At 57.6% G+C, this 27,256-nt stretch overlaps 1 protein-coding gene across 4 annotated transcripts in view; it reads right to left on the bottom strand.

Moving 5' to 3' along the window:
• Window positions 1–26,721, bottom strand: part of RHBDF2 (rhomboid 5 homolog 2) — a 29,121-nt gene extending 2,400 nt beyond the window's left edge. Inside the window, exons 1-15 of one of the 4 annotated variants that reach the window (XM_032241582.1) lie at window positions 26,650–26,721; window positions 14,692–14,803; window positions 8,077–8,247; window positions 6,581–6,705; window positions 5,933–6,128; window positions 5,658–5,861; window positions 4,523–4,651; window positions 4,092–4,210; window positions 3,742–3,936; window positions 1,730–1,841; window positions 1,460–1,534; window positions 1,023–1,184; window positions 667–776; window positions 483–546; window positions 294–388 (exon numbers count right to left, since the gene is read on the bottom strand). In XM_032241582.1, coding sequence (XP_032097473.1) covers window positions 294–388; window positions 483–546; window positions 667–776; window positions 1,023–1,184; window positions 1,460–1,534; window positions 1,730–1,841; window positions 3,742–3,936; window positions 4,092–4,210; window positions 4,523–4,651; window positions 5,658–5,861; window positions 5,933–6,128; window positions 6,581–6,705; window positions 8,077–8,226 — 1,736 coding nt within the window. In that variant the 5' untranslated portion in view covers window positions 8,227–8,247; window positions 14,692–14,803; window positions 26,650–26,721. The other 3 variants (XM_032241585.1, XM_032241583.1, XM_032241584.1) reach the window with 3 other exon arrangements.
• Between the last annotated feature and the right edge of the window lie 535 nt (window positions 26,722–27,256).

Raw genomic sequence — 27,256 nt, 5'->3', positions numbered from 1 at the left:
GGCATCAGGGCCCTGAATAACCACTGCCCACCTTGCCCAGAGCCCAGAACGTGGCTACAGCAGGCATTGCTGGCAGGAAGGGGGACGCCCCTTACAGGGCCTTCAACTCTGGAGCAAGCTCCCTTCCTCCAGCTCACACCATGGGTGACCCCAGAGCAGGGGAGGGAAGGACAGTTATCAGAGGGCATTGACCCAGCAGCTGTGGGTGGTGACAGTGGAGGAGCAGAGGGCCCACAGGAAACTGCAGCTCGGGGGGCGGCGGGACAGGCCGAGGACAGGCCCAAGTGGCTCACCTGCCCTTGGTGCCAATGCAGCAGGGGCGGCCCTTGATCTTGCAGTCTATGTGCAGGAAGCCCGTGTGGTTGCTCTTGGCCTGCTCTGTGCAGATCTGCCGGGAGGGGCACCGGCAGGGGAGTGGGCCTGTGCAGTGGGCAGGTTCCCCATCCCCGACCTTCCCAGACATGCCTGCCAGGGATACTCACCGGCCACTTGGTGATGTCATTGGGCCAGATGTGGGCACCACTGGAGGCTGGCTCCTCACAGGTCCTGGAGACAGACATCAGATTGGGCTGTGGCACCCCCAGCCTGCCATGTCCACCCAGCCATGTCCCTGTGGGTGGCTCCGACGGCCTGACCCCGAGACCCAGCAGAGGCTCCAGGCCCTACCTGGGGTCCTGGTGACAGACAGCCCCTGATGTCCGCTTCTGGCCCAGATCAGACTTGTCCATGGGGGGCCCAGTGTCATCCTGCCACTTGACAAAAGTGGCCAAAGTCTCCTGGAGGGCAGAAGAGGGCTGGTCAGTCACGCCAGGGCCAGGTCACCCCCACTGGAGTGGGCAAGGATGGAGGCTTTTCCCGTCTTCCCAGGGCTCAGTCTCATCTAGGGGGGTCTGGGGAAGGGTGGGATAGGGAGGAGGGAATGTGGTCACTGCCCTTGAAGGGCCCATCCCCCAGGCCAGGGCAAGTGGGGCTGGCCCGGGGACCAGGGCCCGGCAGGGGTGGGACGGAGGGCCTGCCCCCACCGAGCAGTCCTTCCGCTGGGTCTGGATGCAGCCTGAGTGGTCGTTCTGGACACAGCAGCCTGAGTCCCGCTCCAGGTCTCGCTCCCGCTGCACCAACTGCTCGATCTGCCTGTCCTTCCGGATGCAGGGCGAGAACTTGGCCCCCAGGTGGATCAGGTCAATCTGGCGGAGGGGAGTGGAAGGGAGCAGAGGGGAAGAGAGGGGAGGGGACAGGAGGGGATGGGAGCAGAGGGGAGGGGAGAGGAGGGGAGGGGAGGGGAAGGAGAGAGTGAGTTTGGGCCCCAGACCTGGGAGGGATCCATCACTCCACCTCTGCTTTGTGGAGTTTCCCCCTGATGAGGGGCCTGCGGGTGGGTGAGCAGCCCACCTGCCCAGCCGGGGGTGACAGGGCACAGGGGCTCCTGGCTCAGATGATGTCCCCCAGCATGGATCCTCACCGAGCTGGGGCCGACCCAGAAGTTCTCCTGCTGGATGTACTTCACGCTCTCGTACACACCTTTGTTCCGCAGAACCTGTCACAGAGCACAGAGGTAGTGCAGGGAGGGCGTCAGAACAGCGTGGAACCTGGTTGTGGGGGGCTGGGGCAGCCCTCCCCAGTGCAAAGCCTCCAGGAAGGGGCCAGATCGTTGTGGTGGGAGGGATTAGGGACCCACGACACTGAGGCCTCCTGGGGGAGGCTGGGACTCCCAGCATGGAGCCCGACTCACCAGCTGGGTGGTGATGTGCTGGGCAAAGCCCACAGGCGCGATGCCATACGTGCAAATCACCAGCAGCGTGATGATGACATGGACGAAGGTCAGCCAGTAGGTGAAGTAGGGCCTGTGCAGAGAGGCCTCGGGTCAGCTGAGCGGAGCTCCTATGCCATTCTCCAGTCCCGGCCCAGTCGCCTGGCTCCGCCCTGTCAGCTCATCTCAAACCAGAGCAACTTTGAAGATGCACCTCCAAGCATCTCTCTCCTGGCTTAAAACCCTCTGACAGCTTTCCACTGCGCTTGGGACAAATTCCAGAATCACCCCCTCTTGCTGGCTGCAAAGCGTCACCTGCACGACCACCTCTCTGGCCTCTGTGCCTGCATTTCCTGGGATACTTTGCTCTGTGCAGCCCCAGGGCTTTTGCACATGACACCACTGTTTGTCCTGACCGCTCCCCTCTTCACCAGCTGTTCACTCTCTCCCGGTCCTCCTCTGGGACTCCCACCACACCCATCTTTTTTTTTTTTTTGAGACGGAGTTTCGCTCTTGTTACCCAGGCTGGAGTGCAATGGCGCGATCTCGGCTCACCGCAACCTCCGCCTCCTGGGTTCAGGCAATTCTCCTGCCTCAGCCTCCTGAGTAGCTGGGATTACAGGCACGCGCCACCATGCCCAGCTAATGTTTTTTGTATTTTTAGTAGAGACGGGGTTTCACCACGTTGACCAGGATGGTCTCGATCTCTTGACCTTGTGATCCACCCACCTCGGCCTCCCAAAGTGCTGGGATTACAGGCTTGAGCCACCGTGCCCAGCCTCTTTTTCTTTTTTTTTAAGACAAAGTCCCACTCTGTCACCCAGGCTGGAGTACAGTGGTGCAATCTTGGCTCACTGCAGCCTCTGCCCCCAGGTTTAAGCCATTCTCCTGCCTCCGCCTCCTGAGTAGCTGGGATTACAGGCGCCCACCATACCTGGCTAATTGTTTTTCTTTTTTTGGTATTTTTAGTAGAAATGGGGTTTTACTATGTTGGCCAGGCTGGACTTGAACTTCTGACCTCAGGTGATCTGCCCACCTTGGCCTCCCAAAGCATTGGGATTGCAGGTGTGAGCCACCACACCTGGCTGTTGCTTGTTATTTTCTAATTTGGGCCCAGTGTTTATTGGGCTGCTACAAATCAGAAGCCCTGTTCTTCTTCCCCAAGGGCTCTGCATGGCCTCCCCCAGGCTCCCCTCACTCCCAGCCCATTTGTTTTTTGAGACGGAGTTTTGCTCTTGTTGCCCAGGCTGGAGTGCAATGGCATGATCTCAGCTCACTGCAACCTCCACCTCCCAGGTTCAAGCATTTTCCTGCCTCAGCGTCCTGAGTAGCTGGGATTATAGGCATGCGCCACCATGCCCTGCTAATTGTGTATTTTTAGTAGAGATGGGGTTTCCCCATGTTGGTCAGGCTGGTCTCCAACTCCTGACCTCAAGTGGTCTGCCCAGCTTGGCCTCCCAAAGTGCTGGGATCACAGGTGGGAGCCACTGTGCCCGGCCCCCAGCTTCTTTTTTTAAAGTAGAGGTAGGATCTCACTATGTTGCCCAGGCTGGTCTGAAACTCCTGGGCTCAAGCAATCCTCCCACCTTAGCCTCCCAAAGTGCTATAATTACAAGTGTCAGCCCTGGCCCCAGCTTCTAACTGGCCTCTGACCCAGCCTGCCCTCCCAGCTCCATCTCCAGAGGCTCCATTTCAGGGCCTGCAGGCAGTGACACTCAAGGAACATTTGTTGACTGGCTGCTGTCTGGGAGCAAGGCTGAGGAGGCAGGCTCAGAAAGCATGGGGTGAAGGAGAGGCAGCAAGCACCCAGGCCCTTCCCAGGTCACGTGCACAGCCCTTGGGTCAGGGTGCACCTTCGAGGGTGTCACTACACTCTTGACCCGCAGGAGATGCTCATGAAAGGTTCACTGAATGAGTCAGGGGGCGCTTCAAGAGGGCCCAGAGGAATCTGGAAGCTTCCAGGCCCTCCTGGAGGCTCCAGGGCGGCGCCTCACCGGTGGCTGTCGAAGCTCTCCAGCTGCCGCTGCACAGTGCTGCTGATGCTGCGGCGGTAGCTACGGTTCAGCCAGTTGCCCACCACACCCAGGCCGTAGTGCCGCTTCTTCCGATCAAAGGCAAAGTGCTTCACCTTGGAGGCGATGCGCTTGCCGCGCTGGGGACCAGGGACTGGGGCTCGGCCATACTCCTTCCTAGTGGGGATGGTGGCTTTCAGCCTGATGTCCCCCCCACAAAATACTCCCAGACCCCACCAGGGTGATCAGAAAGGGCTTGGTGGCCAGGGTGAGGTCTGGGGATGTCCCCAGGCTGGTGGCTGGCCTGGAGGAGGGACTGCCCCAGCACTCACAGAGGGATTTGCACCCCATCAGGGGAGACAGGGGAGGCTGAGTGTGGGATCCCTCGGAAGTAGCTGGCAGAGAGTGGGGGGGACTCAAAGACATCGTCAGGCATGGAGCTCATTTCTTCCTGGGGAGGGGGACAAGAAAACACAGTGTAAGGAGTCTGTCCCAAACACTGCACCCCAGCACCTCAATTCAAGGGTAGGACACGGCTGGACAGACAGGCTCTTCACGATGAGGCGGGAAGCCACATGCCTGTCAGCCCCAGTGGCGGCACTGTGCCCCACCCCAGATCCTCACTCTACCCAACAGAAAGATGGGGGCCCAGCAGCTCCACACAGGACCATGCCACATTCCGCCAGTGGGCCTCTAGCCTCCTCACCCAGCTCCCAGGCCACCTCACCCCTCCCGTCCCTGAGGGCCCACACCCCATGCTTGCCTTACTAAAAAACGAGGAGTCAAATGTGTCTGCCCCATCAACCACATCCTCCTCCAGGAAGCTCGGGAAGGCAAAGCTGCGCTTGATCACCCGGCACCGCTGTCCTGTGGCATCGAGCACCGAGCGCCCCTGTGCACAGGCAGAGGCACGGGTATCAGGACCAGGGCCTGGCCATCCAGGCCCCCAGCCCCAGCACCGAAGGAATCATCAAGCCCATCTGCCTGCAGGCAGCACCTTGGGCGGAGGGATCCTGCCCAAAGCATGGAGGTTCTGCAAGCTGAATGGGCAGGAGGAGCTCCTGAGACGGGAAGGTCAGGACATGGGGCACCAGCTTCTGTTGGCACACCACTCTTGGCACAGTTTGGAGTCACCTTCCCTTGATCCTGCTGCCCCTCTGGCTTGGGCTGCTGGTATCCTAACACTCAAAGCCACCCACACACTATATCCTTACTCCCGAGGCTCGGGCCGTGTCTCCATCCTGTTTCTTGGCACAGAATACCAGGCCCCTGCCCACCTTTCTGATCCCATCTCCTGCCACTGCTCCCATAACCGCCCGCTGCTCCCTCAAAGCACCGCACTTCCTCCGGCCTCCTGGCCCTTGCATAGGCCATTCCCTCTGCAGAGAATGCTGTTCCCTTCCCTCCCTAGTGAACATCTCCTTGTTTTTCTATGATTAACTAGATGTCTTCCCTGATACCAGCCACTCTCCTAAACTGACCACCCTGAATGGCGACCCTCACCCTGGGCTGGGAGCTCAGCCAGGACAGTGATGGCTCTGCACACTGTGCCCAGCACATAACAAGGACTGGGCAAACCCGGGTGGGTGAGGAGCGAGTGTACGTCTCACTTCCCACTTCCCCAGCTTAACAGTCAGTGCAGAGACCAGGTTCCCAAACTGGGCAGGTGCCGGGGGGCCATAGAGACTGAAGACAGACAGAAGGATGGAAGCTGGGGTGCTGTGCTTCGGGGTCCCTCTTTGCCCAGGGATCCCAGCACACCCACTGTCCTTGGCACTGAAGGCAGATGCCCGGGTGAGCTTTAGGAGATGCTCCTATGAGGAGTGGAAGGGAGGGGCAAGGGAGGGAGGCTGGGCAGAGGTGGGGGAAGACAGGCACTGCAGGAGGGGGCCCCACACCTTGAAGAGGGCAGCAGCAGCTTGGAAGCTCATGTGAGCCACAGACATCCTCTTGCGACGTGGCAGATGGGAGTAGCCAGAGCGGACGCTGGTGAACGAGGTGAGGGACAGGACTCCGGGGGTCAACGGCGGGTGTGGGGCGTGGGGCCTGTCCACCTCCTCCGGGTGGCGGAAGGCCCGGCCCCGGGCCAGTGGATCCACAATCTGGAAGGGAGGGGGCAGTGAGCAGAGCCGCTAGGGTCCCCACCCCTGCCCCCTTTCCCTGTGGATCCCACCTTGGGCAGCTTGCAGGGCTTTGGGGACTCGGTGCCCTGGAAGGATGGCACCTCCTGGCTGGGGAGCTCCAGGTCCCGCTGGCACGAGGCCTTCAGGCGGCCGTAGCGCATGCTGCAATGGTGCAGGCTGCGACGCTGCCACTGCTGCCGCTGCCCCTCCCAGTCGCCGCTGACTCCAAACCACTGGGCTGCACCCCTGAGGGAGCAGACAAGAAGCAGGTGGGCATGAGCTTGGCTGTGCCTGTGCACCTGAATGTGTGGAAGCGGTGATGGCACGTGTGCCTGCGTGCCTGCAGGGGTTTGGGGGGCAGATCCACCTGTGACGCCCCTGGCTGGAGCCCAGTGACCAGATGGGCAGAAGCAGGGGAAGACTAGAGCGTGAGGAGCCAGACTAGGGCCCCAGGCACCCTCCACGCTGATCCAGCCAGCTCCTCGAACCCCCTCAGCCTCTACACTGTGACATTCTGCAAGGCACACACCCGCCTCCCCATCTCTACCATGACATTAGGCTGCAGGGAGACACTGCTCTTTAGTGCCTGCCTACTCCTTCCAGAGAGGGAACGCAGAGACCAGGCCCAGTAATGTCCAGGCACCGAGAATCCACAGGTTGCTGGGTGGGGGGCGCTGGGCTTGGGTGTGGGGGCTCACTTGCGGATGCTCTGGGACAGCGAGGCCTGGCGGCGGAAGCCGGGGCGCTTCTCTGAGCTCTCCTGCCATCGGGCCCGTGGCTCCTGGAGGCTGACGCTCTTCAAGAAGGCTGGGTTCTTGGGCCTCTTGGGGAAGAAGGAGGGAGGGCAGGCAGTGACGTGTGCAGCCCAGGTCCGAGGTTCTCCCATTCTGCAAATCCTGAGAACAAACCTCAACCCCAGTCTGCTTTCACTGTGAATATATGTATATGTATATATGCTTTCTTGAGACGGAGTCTTGTTCTATCGTTCAGGCTGGAGTGCAGCAGTACAATCTTGGCTCACTGAAACCTCCACCTCCCTGGTTCAAGTGATTCTCATGTCTCAACCTCCCAAGTAGCTGGGATTACAGGCACCCGCCACCACACCTGGCTAATTTTTATATTTTCAGTAGAGATGGGGTTTCACCATGTTGGCCAGGCTGGTCTCAAACTCCTGACCGCAAGTGAAGCGCCCGCCTTGGCCTCCCAAAGTGCTGGGATTACCGGTGTGAGCCATCTTGACTGGCCTACATATATACTTTTTGAGACGGAGTCTTGCTCTGTTGCCCAGGCTGAAGGGCAGGGGCACCATCATAGCTCACTGGAGCCTCAACTTCCCAGGCTCAAGCAAGCCTTCTACCTCCGTGTCCTAACTAGCTGGGATTACAGGCGTGTGCTACCACACCCAGCTCATTTTTTTTTTTTTTTAAGTATTTTCCAGAGACAGGGTCTTGTTATGTTGTCTAGGCTGGTCTTGAACTCCTGGGCTCAAGTGATCTGCCTGCCTCAGCCTCCAAAAGTGATGAGATTACAGGCATGAGGCCACCGCGTCCAGCCTCATTCTGAATTTAGAATCGCCATTGTGTAGTGTTTCTCCGTCAAGCCCAGCATGTTTCCCTAACTCATCACCCAGTCCCTCCCCTCTGCACCATGACGCTCCTGCCTGCTGCTGCGTCCTCTGCAGAGCTCTGGGCTGAGCGGGTGGTGTTCACATCGTTTCCCTTTATACTCCAGGCTGTGCGGGAAGCCCACGCTGCTATGAGCCTGTTTCAATGAGCTCTTTATGGAGCAACAGCTCAGACTGTCGGAAACACTGATTCATTTTCGCTCTCTTCCAAAGGAACCAGGTACTGCCTAGGAAGGCTGCTGATGCCAGGGAGACACTATCCCTGCTCACCCGTGTCAAAGACAGCCCCCAGCCCTCAGAAGAGAGACCAAGAGTCCAGCAAGCCCTTTCTCGGGGCTGGCACTTCCTATCCGGCTGTGACCATGATGAGAGTGAGCCCGGTTCCCAGCCTGACTCCCTGTGATTATTTTGGACCCAGGAAGGAGGGCATGAGGCCGAGTCAAGGGCTGCACAGGCAGCAGCTGTGGCTCAGAAAGAGCCTCTCTAGGAAGTGAAACTGTCCAGAAGGTGTCATGTGGGCACATCTGTTGCCTGTAGCAGGACAGTGAGCCCCCAGGCTGGCCCCCTTACCTCAGGCAACATGCTGTCCTGCTCGCCAGGGGCCGGGGTCTCTTTCTCGGGGGGTGGGATGGTGATGGAGAGATTGGGTGGCTTCCGGCTCTGCAGGCGGCTGCTAGACACAGAAGACACACTCCCGCCATTCTTGTCAGCAGAAGCCATGGTGGGCAGGAGGCGGGAGGGCTGGAATGGAGACCAGGAGAGCGGCGGTGGGTGGTGGAAGGGGTGGCAGGGTATCAGGACCCTGATGCCAAGGCACAACGAGAACCGACCGACCAGCCCAAAGTTGTTTCAGACATCTCTGGGGACTAAATCCAGCCTGAAAATCCCAGCACTTTGGGAGGCTGAGGCAGGCAGATCACCTGAGGTCAGGAGTTTGTGACCAGCCTGGCCAACAAGGCAAAACCCTGTCTCTACTAAAAATACAAAAATTAGCCAGGCATGGCGGTGCATGCCTGTAATCCCAGCTACTGGGGAGGCTGAGGCAGGGGAATCACTTGAACCGGAAGGGGTGAGCCAAGACGGCGCCATTGCACTCCAGACTGGGGTGACAGAGCGAGGCTCCAACTCAAAAAAAAAAAAAAAAAAAAAAAAAAAAAAAAGCATGAAGATGAAAAATGTACAGCTGGAGTGCTCTTGACTGCCTCATCAGGGGTAGGCCGGGGGCATAGGGTGGCTTCTTGTAGACAATGGGTCCTGCTTTTGTCTCTGGACAGGAGGGGTCGAGGGAGGACAAGAAGGCTCCAGGACAACCTGGTGCTCCCAACAAGCTCGGCCGGGCAGGTTCGTGCTACACTCCCAGGGCCAGCTGTGCAGGAAGCAGGTGGCTTTTGGAGGAGGGCTCCTGAGCTGTGCAGCAGGAAGTGGCAGCTCAGCCAAATGCCCAGAGAGATGAGAAACCTACTATGCTGGTTCCTGTCCCCCAAGCCCACCCGGCTCATTTTTCTTTTTCTGTAGAGGCAGGGATTCTCCATGTTAGCCAGCCTGGTCTGGAACTCTTGGGCTCAAGACATCTGCCTGCCTCGGCCTCCCAAGTGGCGTGCACCTGTAGTCCCAGCTACTTGGGAGGCTGAGTCAGGAGCAGAACTTGAACCCGGGAGGCGGAGGTTGCAGTGAGCCGAGATTGCGCCACTGCACTCCAGCCTGGGTGACAGAGTGATAATGTCTCAAAAAAAACCAAAACAAAACAAAACAAAAAAAAACAAAACAAAAAAAATGAAAACAAAATTAGCTAGGTGTGGTGGCACATGCCTATAATCCCAGCTACTTGGGAGGCTGAGGCATAAGAATTGCTTGAACTCAGGAGACAGGTTGCAGTGAGCCAAGATCATGCCATTGCACTCCAGCCTTGGCAAGAGTGAGACTCTATCTCAAAAAAAAAAAAAAAAAAAAAAAAGAAAACAAAAACTGAAACTTGTCTGGTCACTATGGGCCGAAAGGTAATAATATTGTTAAACAATATAAATGACATATGCTCATTGTAAAAAAAAAAAAAAATCACACAGCCAGGTGCAGTGGCTCACGCTTATAATCCCAGCACTTTGGAAGGCGAAGGTGGGTGGATCACTTGAGGCCAGGAGTTCGAGACTAGCCTGGCCAAAATAATGAAGAAGCACCATCTCTATTAAAATACAGAAATTAGCCAAGCACAGTGGCTCGTACCTGTAGTCCCAGCCTCTCGGGAGAATGAGGCAGGAGAATAGAATCGCTTAAACCCGCAAGGCGGAGGTTGCTGTGAGCCAAGATCACACCACTGCACTCCAGCCTGCGCAACAGAGTGAGACTCTGTCTCAAAGAAAAAAAAAATCAGACTTCTATAAAGCAGAACGTGAGCAGATGACCCTCCTTTCCCTCCATCCTCTGGAAGGCCTCTCTGGGCCTGGAAATACATACGTCAAAATTCTACACACACTCATGTCATTTTTTGTTTTGAGACAGGGTCTTGCTCTGTTGCCCAGGCTGGAGGGCAGTAGCATGATCTTGGCTCAGTGTATGCTCCACCTCCCAGGTTAAAGAAATTCTCCTGCCTCAGCCTCCAAAGTAGCTGGGGTTACAGGCGTGAGCCACTGCACCTGGCCCACACTCTTTTATCTGCAGTGTGGACATCTTTCCCTGTCAACACATACAGACAGACCTACATTTTTTTCTTTTTTTGAGATGGGGTCTCACTCTGTCACCCAGGTTGGAGTGCAGTGGCACCATCTTGGGTCACTGCAACTTCTGCCATCCAAAGTGCTGGGACTACAGGCAGAGGCCACTGCACTTTGGATGGCAAAACTTTTTTGATGAATGCAAAGATTTTTTTTTTTGACACGGAGTTTCACTCTTGTTGCCCAGGTTGGACTGCAGTGGTGAGATCTCGGCTCACTGTAACCTCCTCCTCCTGGATTCAAGCGATTCTCCTGCCTCAGCCTCCTGAGTAGCTGGGATTACAGGTGCCAGCTAATTTTTGTATTTTTGGTAGAGAGAGGATTTCACCATGTTGGCCAGGCTGGTCTCGAACTCCTGACCTCAGGTGATTTACCTGCCTCGGCCTCCCAAAGTGCTGGGATTACAGATGCGAGCCGCTGGGCCTGGCTGATGGATGCAAAGATTTCATAGAATGGAAGGCACCAAAGCTTACTTAAGTCCCAATTGCTGGCTGTTTAGGATGTTTCCAGAATTGGAGACATGGGTGTGATGTTGAAACTAACACCCTTGCATATGCCACGTGTACTGTTTACACAAGACCACGTTCTGGAAGCAGAATGGCTGGGTTGAAGGGAAGTCCATCCCGAATTTCAGTGGGTCTTGCCTAATACCCCATCTGGGGATTTCCTGTGCTTGTGCCACCCATCTCCAATTCCCCTCTGACTCCACCGGAATTAACGCCCTCTGGCTGTTTCACTCTCTTCATTTCATCTCTTGCTCTGGCCCATGACCGTCTTCTTGCTAAAACCCCCAGCTGTCTCCTCTCCCTCACATCCCAAGGTTCCTCGGCAAGTTTTGTTTTTCCTCTCCTTGTTCAAAGCCAGGGACTCCATCCCCACCTCCCTGGGAGCCCTTCGGCCAAGGGCGTGTGTGGGCTGAAGCGTGGGATGCACAGGTGGGCGAGACAGCAGCCGTGTGTATTCTGAACCTGTCTTCCTCCCTCCATCTCGACCTCACCTACGCCATCTCCTCTCACCTGGAGGCCCACTCCACTCTCTCAATTCCTCTACCTGCTGCCTTGAGCCCTCTGACACTGATCATTCCCCACACCACGGCTGGGACAAGCGACCTCCCGAAAGCACAGATCACACGTGTCACTCCCTGCTCAACACTCTCCCAGGATTTCCTGTTCTCACCCAAAGTCCAAACGTCTCACTGGGACTTCCAGGCCCTCTCTTCACCTCTTCCCGTGCCCTTGCGTACCCCTGACCCAGCATTTCTGGGCCTCTCATTGTCTCAAACTTGCCAAGCTCTGCTGGGAGTGGGGTTCGAAGATCGAAAGCGTTGGAGCCGGGGGCACATTCTGGGCCCACAGTCTTGCATTTGCTGTTGGGTGAGTCACTTGGCCGCTCATCACTCAAGTCCTTACCCGTACAAGGGGGAGAGTCACAGTTCCTCCCCAGGGAAGCATCTGCAGGACCAAATGAGTGAATGACATTGCCGGGCGTGGTGGCTCATGCCTGTAATCTCAGCATTTTGGGAGGCTGAGGCAGGTGGACCACCTGAGTCCAGGAGTTCAAGACCAGCCTGGCCAACATAGTGAAACCCTGTCTCTACTAAAAATACAAAAATGAGCTGGGTGTGGTGGTGGGCACCTGTAGTTCCAGCCACTCAGGAGGCTGAGGCAGGAGTTGCTTGAACCTGGGATGGGGAGGTTGCAGTGAGTCGAGATTCCGCCATTGCACTCCAGCCTGGGCGACAGAGTGAGACTCAGTCTCAAAAATAAATAAATAAATAAATAAATGAGTGATGGCTTCACACACTGAAGCACTGTGTCCACACAGAAACTTGGACAGGAAGTGCTCAGTAGCACGGCTCCCCAGAGCCTGAAAAGGGAAACAACAGCAGCGCCTGTCAGCAGATAAAGGCACGAATATAAAATGCGGTCAAGTCACACAATGGAGCATCCTTCAGCCACAAAAGGAAGGAAGTCCTGACACAGCTACAACATGGACGAGCTTGAGAATGCTGTGTCCAGTGAGAGGAGCCAGTCACGGAAGGCTACCCACTGCCTGAGTCCATGCATACGAAGGCCCAGAATAGGGACATCTACAGACAGAAGCAGGCTAGTGGTTGCTTAGGACTGGACAAGTGGGGACTGGGCAGGGAGGAGGTGACAGCTAAAGGGTGCAGGCTTTCTTTTTCTTTTTCTTTTTTTTTTTTTGAGACGGAGTTTCGCTATTGTTACCCAGGCTGGAGTGCAATGGCGCGATCTCGGCTTACAGCAACCTCCGCCTCCTGGATTCAGACAATTCTCCTGCCTCAGCCTCCCGAATAGCTGGGATTACAGGCACATGCCACCATGCCCAGCTAATTTTTTGTATTTTTAGTAGAGACGGGGTTTCACTGTGTTGACCAGGATGGTCTCGATCTCTTGACCTCGTGATCCACCCGCCTCGGCCTCCCAGAGTGCTGGGATTACAGGCATGAGCCACCGAGCCCAGCCGGGCTTTCCTTTTCTTTTGAGACGGAGTCTCGCTCTGTCATCCAGGCTGGAATGCAGTGGTGTGATCTCCACTCACGGCAACCTCCGCGTCCTGGGTTTAACCAATTCTCCACCTCAGCCTCCCAAATAACTGGGACTACAGGTATATGCCACCAAGCCTGGCTAATTTTTTATACTTTTAGTAGAGACAGGGTTTCACTATGTCAGCCAGGATGGTCTTGATCTCCTGACCTCATGATCCACCTGCCTCAGCCTCCCAAAGCGCTGGGATTATAGGCGTGAGCCACCGTGCCCGGCCTGGGTACAAGCTTTCTTTAGGGTGTAATAAAAGTAATCTAAAACTGACTGTGGTGATGGTGGCACAACTCTGTGAATATACATATATATATATAATTTTTTTTTTTGAGACAGAGTCTCACTCTGTTGCCCAGGCTGGAGTGCAGTGTCAAAATCTCAGCTCACTGCAACCTCCGCCTCCCAGGTTCAAGTGATTCTTCTGCCTCAGCCTCCTGAGTAGCTGAGACTACAGGTGCGTGCCACCACGCCTGGCTAATTTTTGTATTTTTAGTAGAGACAGGGTTTCACCATATTGGACAGTCTGGTCTCGAACTCCTGAACTCGTGATCTGTCCACCTCGGCCTCCCAAAGTGTTGGGAATACAGGCATGAGCCACCATGCCCAGGCTTTTTCTTTCTGTCTTTTTTGAGACAGAGTCTTGCTCTGTCACCCAGGCTGGAGTGCAGTGGTGTGATGTTGGCTCACTGCAACCTCTACCTCCAGGGTTCAAGTGATTCTCCTGTCTCAGCCTCCTGAGTAGCTGGGATTACAGGCACAAGCCACCACACCCAGCTAATTTTTGTATTTTTAGTAGAGATGGAGTTTCGCCATGTTGACCAGGCTGGTCTCAAAGTCCTGACCTGAAGTGATCCACCTGCCTCAGCCTCCCAAAGTGCTGGGATTACAGGTGTGAGCCACCACACCCACCCACTGTGAATACATTAAAACCACTGAAGGTTGGGAGTGATGGTTCACCACTGTAATCTCAGCAATTTGAGAGACTGAGGTAGAAGGATTGCTTGAGCCCAGGAGTTCAAGTCCAGCCTGGGCAACATAGTGAGACCCCACCTGTACAAAAAATTTAAAAATTAGCCAGGGGTAGTGGTGTGTCTATAGTCACAGCTACTCAGGAGGCTGAAGGAGGAGGATGGCTTGAGCCTGGGAGGTCAAGGCTGCGGTGAGCCACAATTGTGCCATTGCACTCTAGCCTGGTGACAGAGTAAGACCCAATCTCAAATAAATAAATAAACAAAAACACCGATGGTACACTTTAAATGGGTGAATCGCTGGTGTGTGAATTCCCTCTTAATGAAGTAGGAGCTCCGTAACGCTGGGCCTCTGCCTGAGCCAGTCACTCTGTCCCGGACCGTCACCCAGCGGAGAGGCCGGCTCTTCTCAGCCTCCCGGTTGCAGTTTGAATACCCCCTTATCAGAGGAGCCGCCCTGCCACATCTCGAGCAGTGCCGGCCCCACCTCCCTCCCTGCCCCTTTTTTATTTTTTGAGACAGAATCTCACTCTCATCACCCAGGCTAGAGGGCAGTGGCATGATCTCGGCTCACTGCAACCTCCGCCTCCCAGGTACAAGCGATTCTCCTGCCTCAGCCTCCCGAGTAGCTGGGACTACAGGCACCCACACTGCACTCCGCTACATTTTTTTGTATTTTTAGTAGAGATGGGGTTTTGCCATGTTGGCCAGGCCAGTCTCAAACTCCTAACCTCAGGTGATCCACCCACCTTGGCCTCCCAGAGTGCTAGGATTACAGGCATGAGCCACCGCACCCAGCCCTTCCCTGCCCTTGTCCCTCCCTGTTGCTCCCTTCATTCACTATCCACCACTGTTCAGACACAGAGTGCGGGTCCCTCGGGCAGCATCTGCACGTGGTGCACCTGGGCATAGCAGCCAGTGCCTGGGTCCCGCTGCCCAGCTTCCTACCTTCAAGTCTGGGTTTGCCTGCAGCTTCTTCCTGGGTCTTGCCGTGAACGGCTTTAGAACATGTTCTTTCCTCTCCTCGTTCTGTACAGATACTCCGCAGTGAAGCCTCAGCCTGCAGAAGGGTGGATAGATAGATAGATGGCTGGAAGGATGGAGAGACGGCTTCAGGCCACGCAGTGCACAGTTAGGGACTCGATCCTGCCCGGCCTCGGGAGGGCCTCCGGCACCTCAGGGTTCTCCTCAAAGGAGGGCCTGGGCAGGTCTTCTTAAAAATAAACAGGAATGACCCTGGGTTCCGTGCTTTAAAATGGTTGATATTGTGTTGTGTGGCTTTTACTTCAATAAATTATCAGTCAAAACAACAAAACACTTCCAGATTGTTTGAACGTTGCCTAAGTATCAGAAGGCAGCTAGCAATTCCTGGACTTTCAAAGTTAAATATATGAGGTTTTTTGTTTTTTCCCCTGAGATGGAGTCTTGCTCCATCGCCCAGGCTGGAGTGCAGTGGCACGATCTCAGCTCACTGCATCCTCTACCTCCTGGGTTCATGCAATTCTCCTGCCTCAGCCTCCTGAGTAGATGGGATTATTGGCACACACCACCACACCTGGCTACTTTTCGTCTTCTTAGTAGAGACAAAGTTTCACCATGTTGGCCAGGCAGGTCTCAAACTCCTGACCTCATAATCTACCCACCTTGGCCTCCCAAATTGCTGGGATCACAGGCATGAGCCACTGCATCTGGCCCCAAAACATGTGGTTTTGTTTTAAAGCATGAAACCCAGGGGCATTCCTGTTTGTTTTTAAGCAGACCTGCCCAGGCCCTCCTTTGAGGGGAACCCTGAGGTGCTGGAGACCCTCCCAAGGCCGGGCAGGGTTAAGTCTCTAACTGTGCCGGGCCTCGTTGGGCCCTTTACATGCATTACCCTTTGAAACACCTTCCAGGGAGACATTAGCGTCTCTTCCATTCTACAGATGGTGAATGGAGGCTCAGAGGGGCTCAGAAACTTGCCCAAGCTCACATAGCCAGGAAGCGGTGCACCTAGGACTCCCGATGTCCAGCTCCAGGACCTGGGGGCTCCTAGGGGATGGGCTCCCTCCTGCCCTAAGACTGGGGCTAGAAGACCACCTTTCAGGGAGCCAGAGAGGGAACTTGGTCCAGCATTCCAGTGCTTTCCAAACCATGCTCCTCAGAAGCCTGGGGCTCCCCAGAGGTGCCTAAGGGGCTTCTATGGGGCAAACCAGAGGCTGGGGAGCAGCCCAGGCTCCCCAGTGATTCCATTGAGCAATGCCCCTTTACCCCCTGCATATTTGGGACTTTTGAGGAGCAGAATGCTGGGTGCAGAGGAGAAATCTTGAGACGGAGCTAGGATGTCTCCTGCTTCTTTAAGGCTACACCAGCAGCGCTGGCTTCACCTCCTTCCACCCAAAGTGCTGGGGAGTCCTGACCCCACCCCCTAGGGCAGTCCCTAGGGCACACTGCCCAGCGGAGTGCGACGAGGCCCTCAGAGATCAACCCACTGGGCTGGGTTGGTGCTGAGGAGTCCTGGCAGCCACCGAGGGACCCCACTTGGTTGAAGCTATGGCCAGGTCCCCTCGTCCTGAGTGTGCTCTGGGAACAGCTCCAAGACCACAGCTTCACCGGGGCCTCTGCAGGGAATGTTCATAGCTTGGCCTCGTTTGGGACCAGGGTACAGCAAGAGGGCATTGGGAGGGCACTGCCCTGGGGAACTGGCACTGGGGGGTGGGAGGCAGGCAGCGGAAGGAGCTGGGTACAAGGGTGGGGCCTCCAGACTCCAGCTCAGTTAAGGTCGCCAAGCAGGTAGGATCTTTCTGGAAGCCAGAGCTGATCACACCTCCCTGGAGGTCCCTTCAGGTCTGCCCTCCCTGCCACACCCTCACCAGACAAGCCACATCCCTGTGCCGCCCCCAAGCTCACACCTCCTCATTCGAAGCCCTGCACCTGGCCCACCAGGCTCCACCTTGCCTGCCTGGCCAAGCCCTACTAGAAAAGAAAATGTCACCCCCAGAGAGAGTCAATCACTTTACTGCCCGCTCTCTCCAGCATCATGCAGATTTACCTACGTGTAGGAATCCCCTACCCAACCCCGGGCAGCCCAGGGTCCCGCACCCAGTGGCCCTCATTAACGGCTAACTGAATGGCAAGCTAGTGAGAGGGTAGGGCTGGGAGCTAGGCATGGTCAGTCCGTCCATATCAGCCCTGGACAGAAGCGGTCTCCCCCATCCTGCAGCTGGTCCAGGAAGCAGCCCCCTTCGGAGGGCTTCACTGAGCGCTCCCACCCTGCTGGCTCTGCAACCACAGCATGGCCAGGCTGGAGGACGCTGGATGCTGTCCCGGACGAGTCTCCAGTGGGCCTCCCCGCTAGACTCTCCGCCTAGCTCCCTAGCTTGCCGTAGGCACTGCTTTTGGTTGTGGGGTTCTGCCCAGCCAGCCCCCCATCCCAAGGCCAGGCCATCCCAGCTGAGACCCTTGCCCAGGAGCCACTGCCCTGCTGGCATCTGTGCCAACCTCCTGATGAGAATGAGAGGGGCTCCCAAGACCCAACACTGAGGGAGAGGAGAGCCTGGCCAGCCCCAGGGCAATTGGTGGGGAGGGGAGTCCCAAAAGAAGGTGGCCTGACACCAGACAGCAGGGACAGCACAGAGGACAGCCATGCCTTCGGGGCAGGAGCCTGACACAGGAGCGCCACCTGAACGTCAGAGCACAAGAGGCCTGGGCAGCGGCCTGAGAGCAGCTCCACCCCCTGCCTCAGTTCCCTTCTCTGAGGGAATAGGACAAGGTCACGGCCCAGCTTTGACACTGACAAAGCCCAAACATGGAATATAAAAGCATTACTTTGGCCAGGCACAGTGGCTCACGCCTGTAATCCCAGCACTTTGGGAGGCCGAGGTGGGCGGATCACAGGGTCAAGAGATTGAGACAATCCTGGCCAACATAGTGAAACCCCGTCTCTACTAAAAATACAAAACTTAGCTCGGTGTGGGGGCACACACCCATAGTCCCAGCTACTCTGGAGGCTAAGGCAGGAGAATCAATTGAACCCAGGAGGCAGGGGTTGCAGTGAGTCAAGATTGTGCCACTGCACTCCAGCCTCGTGAGAGAGCAAGATTTCATCTCAAAAAAAAAGAAAGAAAGCATTGCTTTGCACCAGCCCCTTGCCACCACTGAGACCAACTGCCTGCAACTTGTGCCGACACTGGGGTGGGGGTGCAAAAGCCCAGCCCCCTTCCTTGAGGCTCAGCGGGGAAAGGAGTGGGGACTATCAGACCCTCTCTGGCCTTCAGCATGGCTCAGGTCCAGATAGCAGGGACCAGGCAGAAAAAAGAGCTGGAGAGCTGGCATTGCCCCACCCAGCACTTATCTCCTGCCCCAGAAATGCTTGCTCACTGCAGGGGAAATGGTGACATCCTGGGACCAGGCTTCCTCCTGGCCTTCAGTCACATCCGCCACTCTCTAAGACCCCCAGGCCTGCTTCCGCACGCAGCCCACAGGAGGAACCCTGCCACCTGCCCAGCCGGATCCCGGCCTCACTGTGGCCAACCCCAGAGAAGGGCCTTCTGCCCCAGCCCAGCTGCGAGATGCCAAATGGACCTTGGGAGAGGAACTAGGGCTTAGGGTGAGGCAGGGAGATCCTGAGAAAAAGTGAAGTGCAGAGTTCAGATCACCCCCAGGTCCCATGGGTTGGGGCCTCTGTACCCTCCCCAGCCCAGGCTCAGGGCCTCCCCAACTGCAGACAGCTTTGGAGATGGCATAACTCAGCTAGCAGCAGCTGAGCTCAGGCACATCCAACAGAAATGCAGACTCAGACACCATTTACCACTGCTGCCCAGAGAATCCGGTTTCCCCACAAAGGGTGGGGCTGGGCACTCCCAACCAAACCTGTCCCGCGCAGCTGGGTAAGCAAGGCCACTGCCAGGGAGGTCCCCAACAGAGATCTACCAGCCAGCCCAGGCAGGGTACAAGGGACCCCCCAATTCAGACTGCACCAGCCGCACTCCTCCATGCAGGGCCAGCCTACTGCCCCTCCCAACTCCACCTGGTATGGTTCCTTTTCTCCCCCACTTGGTGCCACCAGTTTCCCCACAACCCCCCCCACACGAGTGGGTTTCTAGAGGCTGCAGGTCTTGCTAATGTAGGGTGAAGTCCCCACAAGCCCGGGCTCTTTGTGCTCTATGGGCCAGGGCAGGGAGAGCGTGCAGGTGCAGATCGGAGGAAAACACAGGGCTTGATGCAAGGGCCGAGCCTGGGACAAAGTGGGGGACAGGCCCTTGGATAAGGAGTAAGCAGCCTCCTTCCCTCCAGACAGGAAGGAGGGAGATCATTATTAACCACTGGATATGACCGGGAAGTTTGGGGGACCTCCTGAAGGGAGGGGCTCAAGCCACCTGAAGAGAGGAAGTGAGGAAACCACCCCCTGGGCCAGAAGCCACCTCCAGCCCGGCTCCGGGGCCTCGGGTGGGTGAGGCAGTCACCAGGTGTCCCTGGGAGTGGGCAGTCAGGACAGAAGAGGGGCGGGGGAGGCCTCGGGTCACATCTTCCTGGCTGAATCACAGGATGCGAGGCAGAAACTGAAACTTGTTTTCCCTGCCTGTGGCCCTGCTGGAAACCAGGGCATTTTTAGAAAGCTGCAAAGAGGAAGCTGGGACTCACCCACTGTGCAACCCCCAGAAAAAACCCTGCTTCTGCTGACCCCAGGGGAGTTCTCCAGCCCCAGAGCCCGGAGAGATGGGTCATGACACAACTGTCCTCACCTCTCCCCACGCGTCCCCAGGCTGGGCCTCATGCGGCCAGCGATGCTCCCCTGCACACTTCCTTGCTCCGGTGAGAGGTAGAAGGGACAAGGGTAAAGGGCAGGAAAGTGGCAAGAAGACTGGCTGGGGCCTGGGGGCAGGATCTGGGGAGAGTCATAAGAGACGAAATAGGAGGGCAGGGGTGGGAGGGGCAGGGGCCGGTGGCAGTGTGAGCTCCATCAGCAGTTAGCAGAGGGGAGGGGGGCTGGGCACTCCAAGGGTGGGACACCCAGCTGTCAGTCTCCGAAAGCCAAGCAGGAGCCTCTCTCCCTCCCTCTCAGCACCACCTCCCCAGAGGCCGGAGCTGGTGGCAAGTGGGCGCAGACACGATCTCAACCCACTCCACTGGCACACACTTCAGCCCGCAGCCACTGACAGAGAGAAACAAAATGGCCTATGGGTTCCCACACCTCCCAGACATCCCACGGACCGTGGGCCCTGGCCCAGGGGGCCATTTCTTTCTCCTCCTTGCCCCTCCAGGGCTGGCCCCAAACTCAGTTCAGAAGCTCAAGACCCCAGGGGCAGGCTCAGGAGCTTGACCATCCCGACTTCTTTGGGCTTTTCCCCAAAGCCCCAACCCTCCTCTCACCTGAGGCCCTGTGCCTCCTCTCATCAGATCCCAGGCTCTGGGCTCCCCTTAACCCAGTTAGAGTGGCTGGGGTGTCGTAAGCCAACCACAGACACGGGAAGCGGGCACTGGGCTCCAGGGAGCCACCAAGACCCGCGTGTGAGGGTGTGAACCTGCATGTGTGTTGCGGGGGTGGGGAACGTGTCATGTTCTTAGGGTGGTGCAGCCCCTGACGCCCCCTCTGCACCAACCATCTGGACTTTCTCAGGACCAGCTGCCAGCAGGGATGGCAGATACACAAACGCCCCCTCCTCTGCTAGGGTTTCCAGTCCAGGAAGAAGGCTGGGCTAGGGGTGCCGAAGCCCTACAGCCCCGAAGCCCAAGGTGCAGCAGCTGCTGGCAAGACACAGGGGCGGGCACCAAAGGAAGTGGCAGTGCAGCCAGGCCTCTTGAGCTGGACGAAGTGCTGGGCCCTACCCACCACAGTGTCCTCCCCTGGAAATTCCTGGATTTCAAAGGCTGCTGGTGGAGGCTGGGTGTGGTGGCTCACGCCTGTAATCCCAGCACTTTGGGAGGCCAAGATGGGTGGATCACCTGAGGCCAGGAGTTTGAGGCCAGCCTGGTCAATGTGGTGAAACCCCATCTCTACTAAAAATACAAAAATTAGCCAGGCGTGGTGGGGGGCACCTGTAATCCCATCGGGAGACTGAGGCAGGAGAATCGCTTGAACCCTGGAGGCGGAAGTTGCAGTGAGCTGGAATCGTACAACTGTACTCTGGCCTGGGTGACAGAGTGAGACTCCATCCCCCAAAAATACAACAAAACGAAGCTGCTGGTGGAGGCAGGCAAGTGGCAGCAGCTGGGCAGGGGTGCAGGCGCCTTCCACACCCAGGGAAGACGAAGCAGCTCCCCAGCCTGGGGCTGGACTGAAGGGTTTGGGGCAATCAAGGGAAGGGGCATACGCAGCAGCCAGACCCCAGTTCTCCTGCTCCCTCAGCATCGATGTGAAGGGGAAGAGTCAGAAGTGGCCCCTGGGGCCCAAAAGGCCCTGTCCACTTGGGGTCAGACACCAGGACACTGGAGGGTTCCCGGGGTGGGGCGTTCACACATGGTGCAACACAGGCTTGGTGGGAAATGCCCTTTGCTGCAAACATTCCTGAAAGTCCGCCTCTGTGTGTCCCGGCAGCCAGGTTTTCACGGGCCCTTGGAAGCAGTGGTGGTCCAGCTCATGCCCAGTGGTTGGGGCAGGACGGGATGCAGACTGGGGTCTGAGTGAGAGGCCCGTCTCACTCCTGTTGGAGGCTTCTTGACACTAAGGTGTGGCCAGGCCATTTCCATTCATGATCGCACCATGTACACAGACAGGGCTCTGTCCTGCACTTACAAAGTCGGACCCACCTGATCACCTGCCTCCAGACAGGTAAAATCCTGCCTGACGGCAGAAGACAGGGTCATAGGCTCATCCCTAACTGCTGTGTGATCTTGGGCAAGCCACTTAACATCTCTGAGCCTCAGTTTGTGTATGCATAATATGCTAGTACCCTCCTAGGGGCTAAGATCTAGGTGACTTTGTCACTTTGAACAAGGGCTCACCCCAGGAACAGCTCAGCTAAGGTACAAGGTCTCACCTATTATACAGTGAGGTCAGCACCTTGCCCAGTGTTACCCAGCCAGAAATAGGTCTGGGCTGGCTGGGTGTGAGCATGCAGACCCCAGGGAGCTGACAGCGGTCCTGGGCACGCACCTCCACACACTCAGAAAGCTTCTGGAGGCCCAGTTCTGTCCCTGGCTGCGTGGAGCCCCTCAGCAGGGAGGGAAAATGCCAGGTAGACACTTCTGAGCTTGTAAACAGTCATTAAGACACTAATAAACCTGATTTCCCAGAACCTTGCCCTGCGGCTCCCTGCTTCCCAGGGAAGAGGCTGTCCATAGCCCCAGTGGCTGCCAGGGCTTCAGGACACTTGGCCACCAGCCCGCCAGGTTGCTTGTCCCAAGCAGGCCTGCAAAGCCACCTACTCATGCCCTGTGCCTTGCTTTGGGGCAGCGTGGGGCTCTCTTGCTGAAGAATGAGGAGGGATACGTGGCCAGAGACGGGATGGGACTCAAACCCGCAGTGGCCACCTACCAGCTGTGAGACTTTGGGCAAGTGGGTGCTGTGGAGCCTGCCTCCTCTGCTGAGACGGGGTGATGCCCCACCATAGACGGAGCCAGGGAGGGCCACAGCAGATATGGATGTGCAGTGCCTGGCACACACCCAGTGCTCAGGTGGAAGCATCTTTTATTCCTGGCTGAGCTCTGCTACCATCACTCAGTCTCTCAGCCATGAGCCTCACAGGAGACAGATCTCTATTCAACAGGTGGGGAAGCTGAGGCTCAGAGAGATGAAGTCACCTGTCCAAGGCCCCACAGTTAGGGAGTGGTGGGGCTACAACCCCAGCCAGGGTCCCATGGTCTTAACTCCCACACTGCAGCCTCCTGCCAGCCTGGCACTGGTGAGAGGCAGGGGCAAAAGAACGGTGAGGACTCTGAGTGGCTTCGATGCTGGAGTAAGTCCCACGTGCGCAGTCCTTTGAGTCATGAAGAAGGGACAACACCTAATTCCCTGGGCAGGACTGCCTGGCTTGGCAAAGGACTTCCACAAACATGATCTCATTTAGTTGAGGCTGAGGGCGAGAGGTAGCTGTCATCCTCCTCACAGGCTGGCAAGGTCATCAGGGGCTTAGGCCCAGGTTCAAACTCCTGTTCCCACTCCAAACCCCACAACAGATCCCAACCCTCCTCTTCCAGATCTGCTTATGGCTACATGGAGCTGACAACCTGGGGAGACCCACTGGGAGAGAGAAAAGGGTTTCTTGCCAGAGACTAGGGGCAAAAAGCCATCCCCGCAGCACCTGGTGCCATGGACCAGCAGCCACGCCCCTACCTGAAGCCACCCTAATACTATTATCATGATGGTTCCCCTCACTGCTCCTGCCACGGCCGGGCACTGCACTGAAGTCTGCACACAAATCGCCACAGGAGTCCTCACCTCACACAACCCTCCGGGTGGACTACTGTTAGTGACTCCACTGTGCAGCTGGGGAAACTGAGGCACGGACTGTTTAAGTGACCCCATCCTACTGAGCACACACACAGACAACTGTGCCTCAGTTGTGTCACACACATAGACAACTGTTCCCCTGGACCCTGGCCCAGCTCCCGAAGTTTGGAATCCCTCTGCATCCTTTCTGCTGGTGACAAGGTGACCCTCATGGTCCATACAGTGTCTCTGATTGGCCCACCTCCTGCACTGCCCACTTGGCTGAAACCACTTTCCTGGAGGAGCTGGGCACCGGGGCTGGAACTGCCTTCCAGCGGCATTTGGACCACAAACAACTCCCAGCTTGGTGCCCAGATCCATTTACTGAAGTAGGGACTATGGGCACTCTGGTGCTTTGTAAGTCCCTGAAGATGAGCTTTCCTTTACACCCATCCAGGTCTCCCAGGGAGGCAAAACGACTTTCTAGGCAGGCTTGGTTTCCCTGTGAAGCCACCCATGCCCTGAGCGCTGTCCCTGCCCAGCCGCCACAACGCCGAGGTCAGCCTGCACTTGGGCAGGGCAGATGTCCCCACCACTCCTCCCCCAGCCTGGCTCAGCTGGATAGGAAACTGACAGCCAGTGCAGCCGGTCAGATGCGTGAGCTCACTCTGGAAACCCCCTGGGGCAGCAGGGGCAGCACCGAGGCCTGCTCCAAAGTGCGAGGCACAGGGATCTGAGGGGTGTGCGGAGGGGGAGAGGCAGCCAGGAGGGTCCACGTCTCCCCCATGCCGTGCCAGCGGCAGACGGGGACCAGGTCCAAAGGGTAACATCAGGAGGCTCAGCCAGGCCACTTGGACACTCGCAGGCAGGCGTTCACAGCTCCTGGACTTCTGCTGTCATCCGTCACCTTGTCTGGGACAGTTTACACAGCAAGGAGGACAGAAACCCTGGTGAAGAAGCCGCCACAGCATCCAGAGCTGAGGCCACAGGAAAAACAGCACTAGTGACGCCAGAGCATGACTGGGGCCCCAAGTGCGTCACCCAGAGCATTTGTGTGATTTATTCCTCTCCTTCCAGGAACAAAAGGCCCCCTTCTGGGGTGGAGAGGGAGTGTGTGTCTGTGTGTGTGTGTTTACACCAGGTACAGACAGGTAGGAGTCACTGGGGGTTTGTCTGTGGGGCTCTTGGACTGGGCCTGAGGGTGGGCAGCCGGGTTCACACTTGAATTCCACTGCCGACTTCCTGAACAACTTTGTACAAGTCTGGGTGCTCAGCCCTGTGCCTTGAGAGGCTCACAGCAGTGGGGACGACTGTTATTGTTTTTGTGCAAATGAAAAGGTGGGAGTTTCACTTTGGGCTTTTACAGTCGAGAGACCAAGAAAAACAAAACAAAACACAACCCAGCAACACCAATGAAAAGAACCCAAACTCGAAACCTCCACCAGGGTTCCCAGGCAGAGGCCGGGTCCAGAAGTGAACAGGATGGCGGTAATGGCTACTGCAAGGAAACAGGGAGGGAGGGCGGCGAGGTGGCCCGGCTCCTGGGCACACATATGGCTGCTTCATCCGATCCACTCCCACCATGCCAGCCTCCCCTCCCCGTTGCCAGAAGACTGGAAGTGCCTTCCTCCAGCCCAACGCAAACAATTCTGTCATCCTTACCAGAGGCCACCTGGATTGGGCTTTGATGCTTCCCATCTCTCACCTCTGCTTGGCTAATGCCACGGGCAGGGGTGCCCCCACCCCACCAGAAGCTGGGCCCACTCCAGGGCTCGTCGGCTAACCCAGGATTCCCTCTTTATCGCAGGAGAAAGGAGCCAGGGAAGCCCCCATGAATTAGGAGCTCTGATGCTCCTTCATGTCACTTTCAAAAGGCGTAAATAATCAGAGGAGTTAGGTGTCGGTTCAGAAGGGAAAATTCCAGCAGGTCACATGGTATCAGGCACCCATGCCAGCCTCGGCAATCCAGCTTTGGAAAAATCGATGGGAACAGAGTTCACCCTCTGCCCGCCCTCCCAGTGCAGGGATATTTGAGCTCAAGGACTGCCTCGGCCCAGCCTACCTGGGAGACTGCCCTGGGGTTAAGCACTCCAGACCCAGGCTGCGAGGGGGCCCCTGCTCCCAATCCTCCCCCCACCCACAGCATCCAGACCAGCTTCCTGCAGGGCCAGTGGAGATGGGTAAGGCGGTGGCTCATGGCACCAAAGGACTCTTTCGAGGTGAAGAACTGCCCTCATGCCGCCCTCTTATCTCATTTAGGTTTCTCCAAGTTCCTCCCCTAACCGCTGGGGAAACAGGTAGTTTCACTGAGGGCGAACCATTGAGAAGGCACCTGACCAAGCAGGTGCTGCCCAGGGTTCTCCGCCTCAGCACAGCACAGAGCCCTGGGCTGGATAATTCCCCATGGTGGAGGCTGCCCTGTGCACTGAAGGATGCCTGGTGGCATCCCTGCCTCCACCCACTATCTGCCAGTAACAACACTCACTTCCCCTCCCAAATGTGTGACACCCAAAATGACTCGAGCATTGCCACATATCCCATGGCAGGCAAAGTCGCCCCCGGTTGAGAGCCACGGTTCTAACACGCCCCTCTTTCCACGCCCTGCCCTACAAACAATGACGATCGAATAAGACAGACGCTGGTCTCCTTATTTTACCAGCAAATGGCACACACTGGGCTGGTCTCCTTATTCTACCAGCAAATGGCACACACTGGGGGCCTGATGCCAGCCGCCCAGGCAACAGCAGCCTCTTCCCATGTAGGGTCAGCTCCCCCAGCCTCCTGCTCCTCAGACACACCCGCTGCCACCCTCTCAGCAGCCCTAACCCCAGAGCCCCCTCGTTAGTCTTTCTTGAAGTGGGGCAGGGGCTGAAACCGGGGCTCCCTCTGCGTCCTGGGGTGGAAGTGGGGCGGGGTCTGTACCCTATGGGACTCATCCGTCTCTAACCCAGTGCTCTGCGGGAACATCCGAGGGGCCAAATAGGTAAAAGGCAAGCCCAGGGCCAACCTTCCCCAGCCCCCATCCAGAAGTCAGGGCTCCTGGGTGAGTCCGGCTCCCCCATCCGCACCCCCGCACCTGTTTCCATCTTGGCTGGGCTCAACCGACAAACTTCGGCCCGCGGCCGCCGGGTGCTCACCCGGGGGAAAGCGGAGGGGAGAGGAGAGTCTGAACTGCAGGCGCTTCGGGGGCGCCGGCGGGACTACCCGGTCCCGCCTGCGCAGTGCCTCCCTTCCCCCGGAGGTTTAAACTTCTGCCCAGTCGTCTTGCCCCCACATCTGGCGCCCCGTTGCCCAGGGACCCCTTAGGCGTCCTGTCCGAGCCGAGCCCAGGGGCCGGCAAACCTGGTCCGGCGGCCTGGCCGGCGCCGTCCCAGACAGCCCGGGCCTCCGGCCGAGCCCACGTGGGACCTGGGCGCTCCTCAGGGCGGGCACCGGGCACCGGGCACCCTCCCTGGCCGCGCACCGCCGCTCCAGGGCAGGCTGGGGCCCAGCCTCGGGACCTGTCCGGCGCCTGCGGCTGGGTGGCCGTGCGCCCTGCCCGCTCGTCGCCCCGCGCTCACCTCCCTGCGGCCCCAAGTCCCCGGGACGCGGCTCCGAGCGGCGCCTGCGAGCGGCCGGGCGGCGGCGCTCCGCCTCTTCCCTACCTGCGCGCGGCCGGCGGGGCGGGGCCTGGACGCGGCCTCGGGCTCCGCCTGCTTCCTGCGTTCCCGCCCCCGCCGGCCACCCGGCTGGGTCAGCGCCCGGGCAGATCCCTGTTTTCGCCCGAGCTGGCCTCTTCAGGGCGCCATCCGGGAATTTCCCTCTTGGCGTCTTCCCTCCACCCCGGACCAAGCACGTCATCTAGGTCTGGATTGCCGTCTCCAATCCAGATGCGTCTCTCCTCCCCAGCTCTGGGGCCTCACGGAGGGCGCAGGCTGGAAGTGGGGGCAGTGGGCCACAGCTGGGGGTTGCTCCTAATAACAAGTGTAAGAAGAGACAGCGCCCAATCTCCCATCCCCTTCCTCCGGCGCCTTCATCCGAGTGGGCCTGTCCCCTCGACGCTTTTAGTCTCTAGTCACACTCTACCCGGAAAGCTGGGCCTGGACCCCGAGGTCTCCTGCTAGCTCTGCTGTGCCCTTGGGCTGGGAACAGGCACCCCGTGGAGGTCCTATCTGCATTTGCCTTGTA

This window comes from Sapajus apella, unplaced genomic scaffold, assembly GCF_009761245.1.
Source record: "Sapajus apella isolate SASKATOON/1434 unplaced genomic scaffold, GSC_monkey_1.0 scaffold48, whole genome shotgun sequence".
NCBI lineage: Eukaryota > Metazoa > Chordata > Mammalia > Primates > Cebidae > Sapajus > Sapajus apella.
The sequence above is the reverse complement of the archived record's forward strand: the minus strand, read 5'-3'. Positions and strand labels throughout refer to the sequence as shown.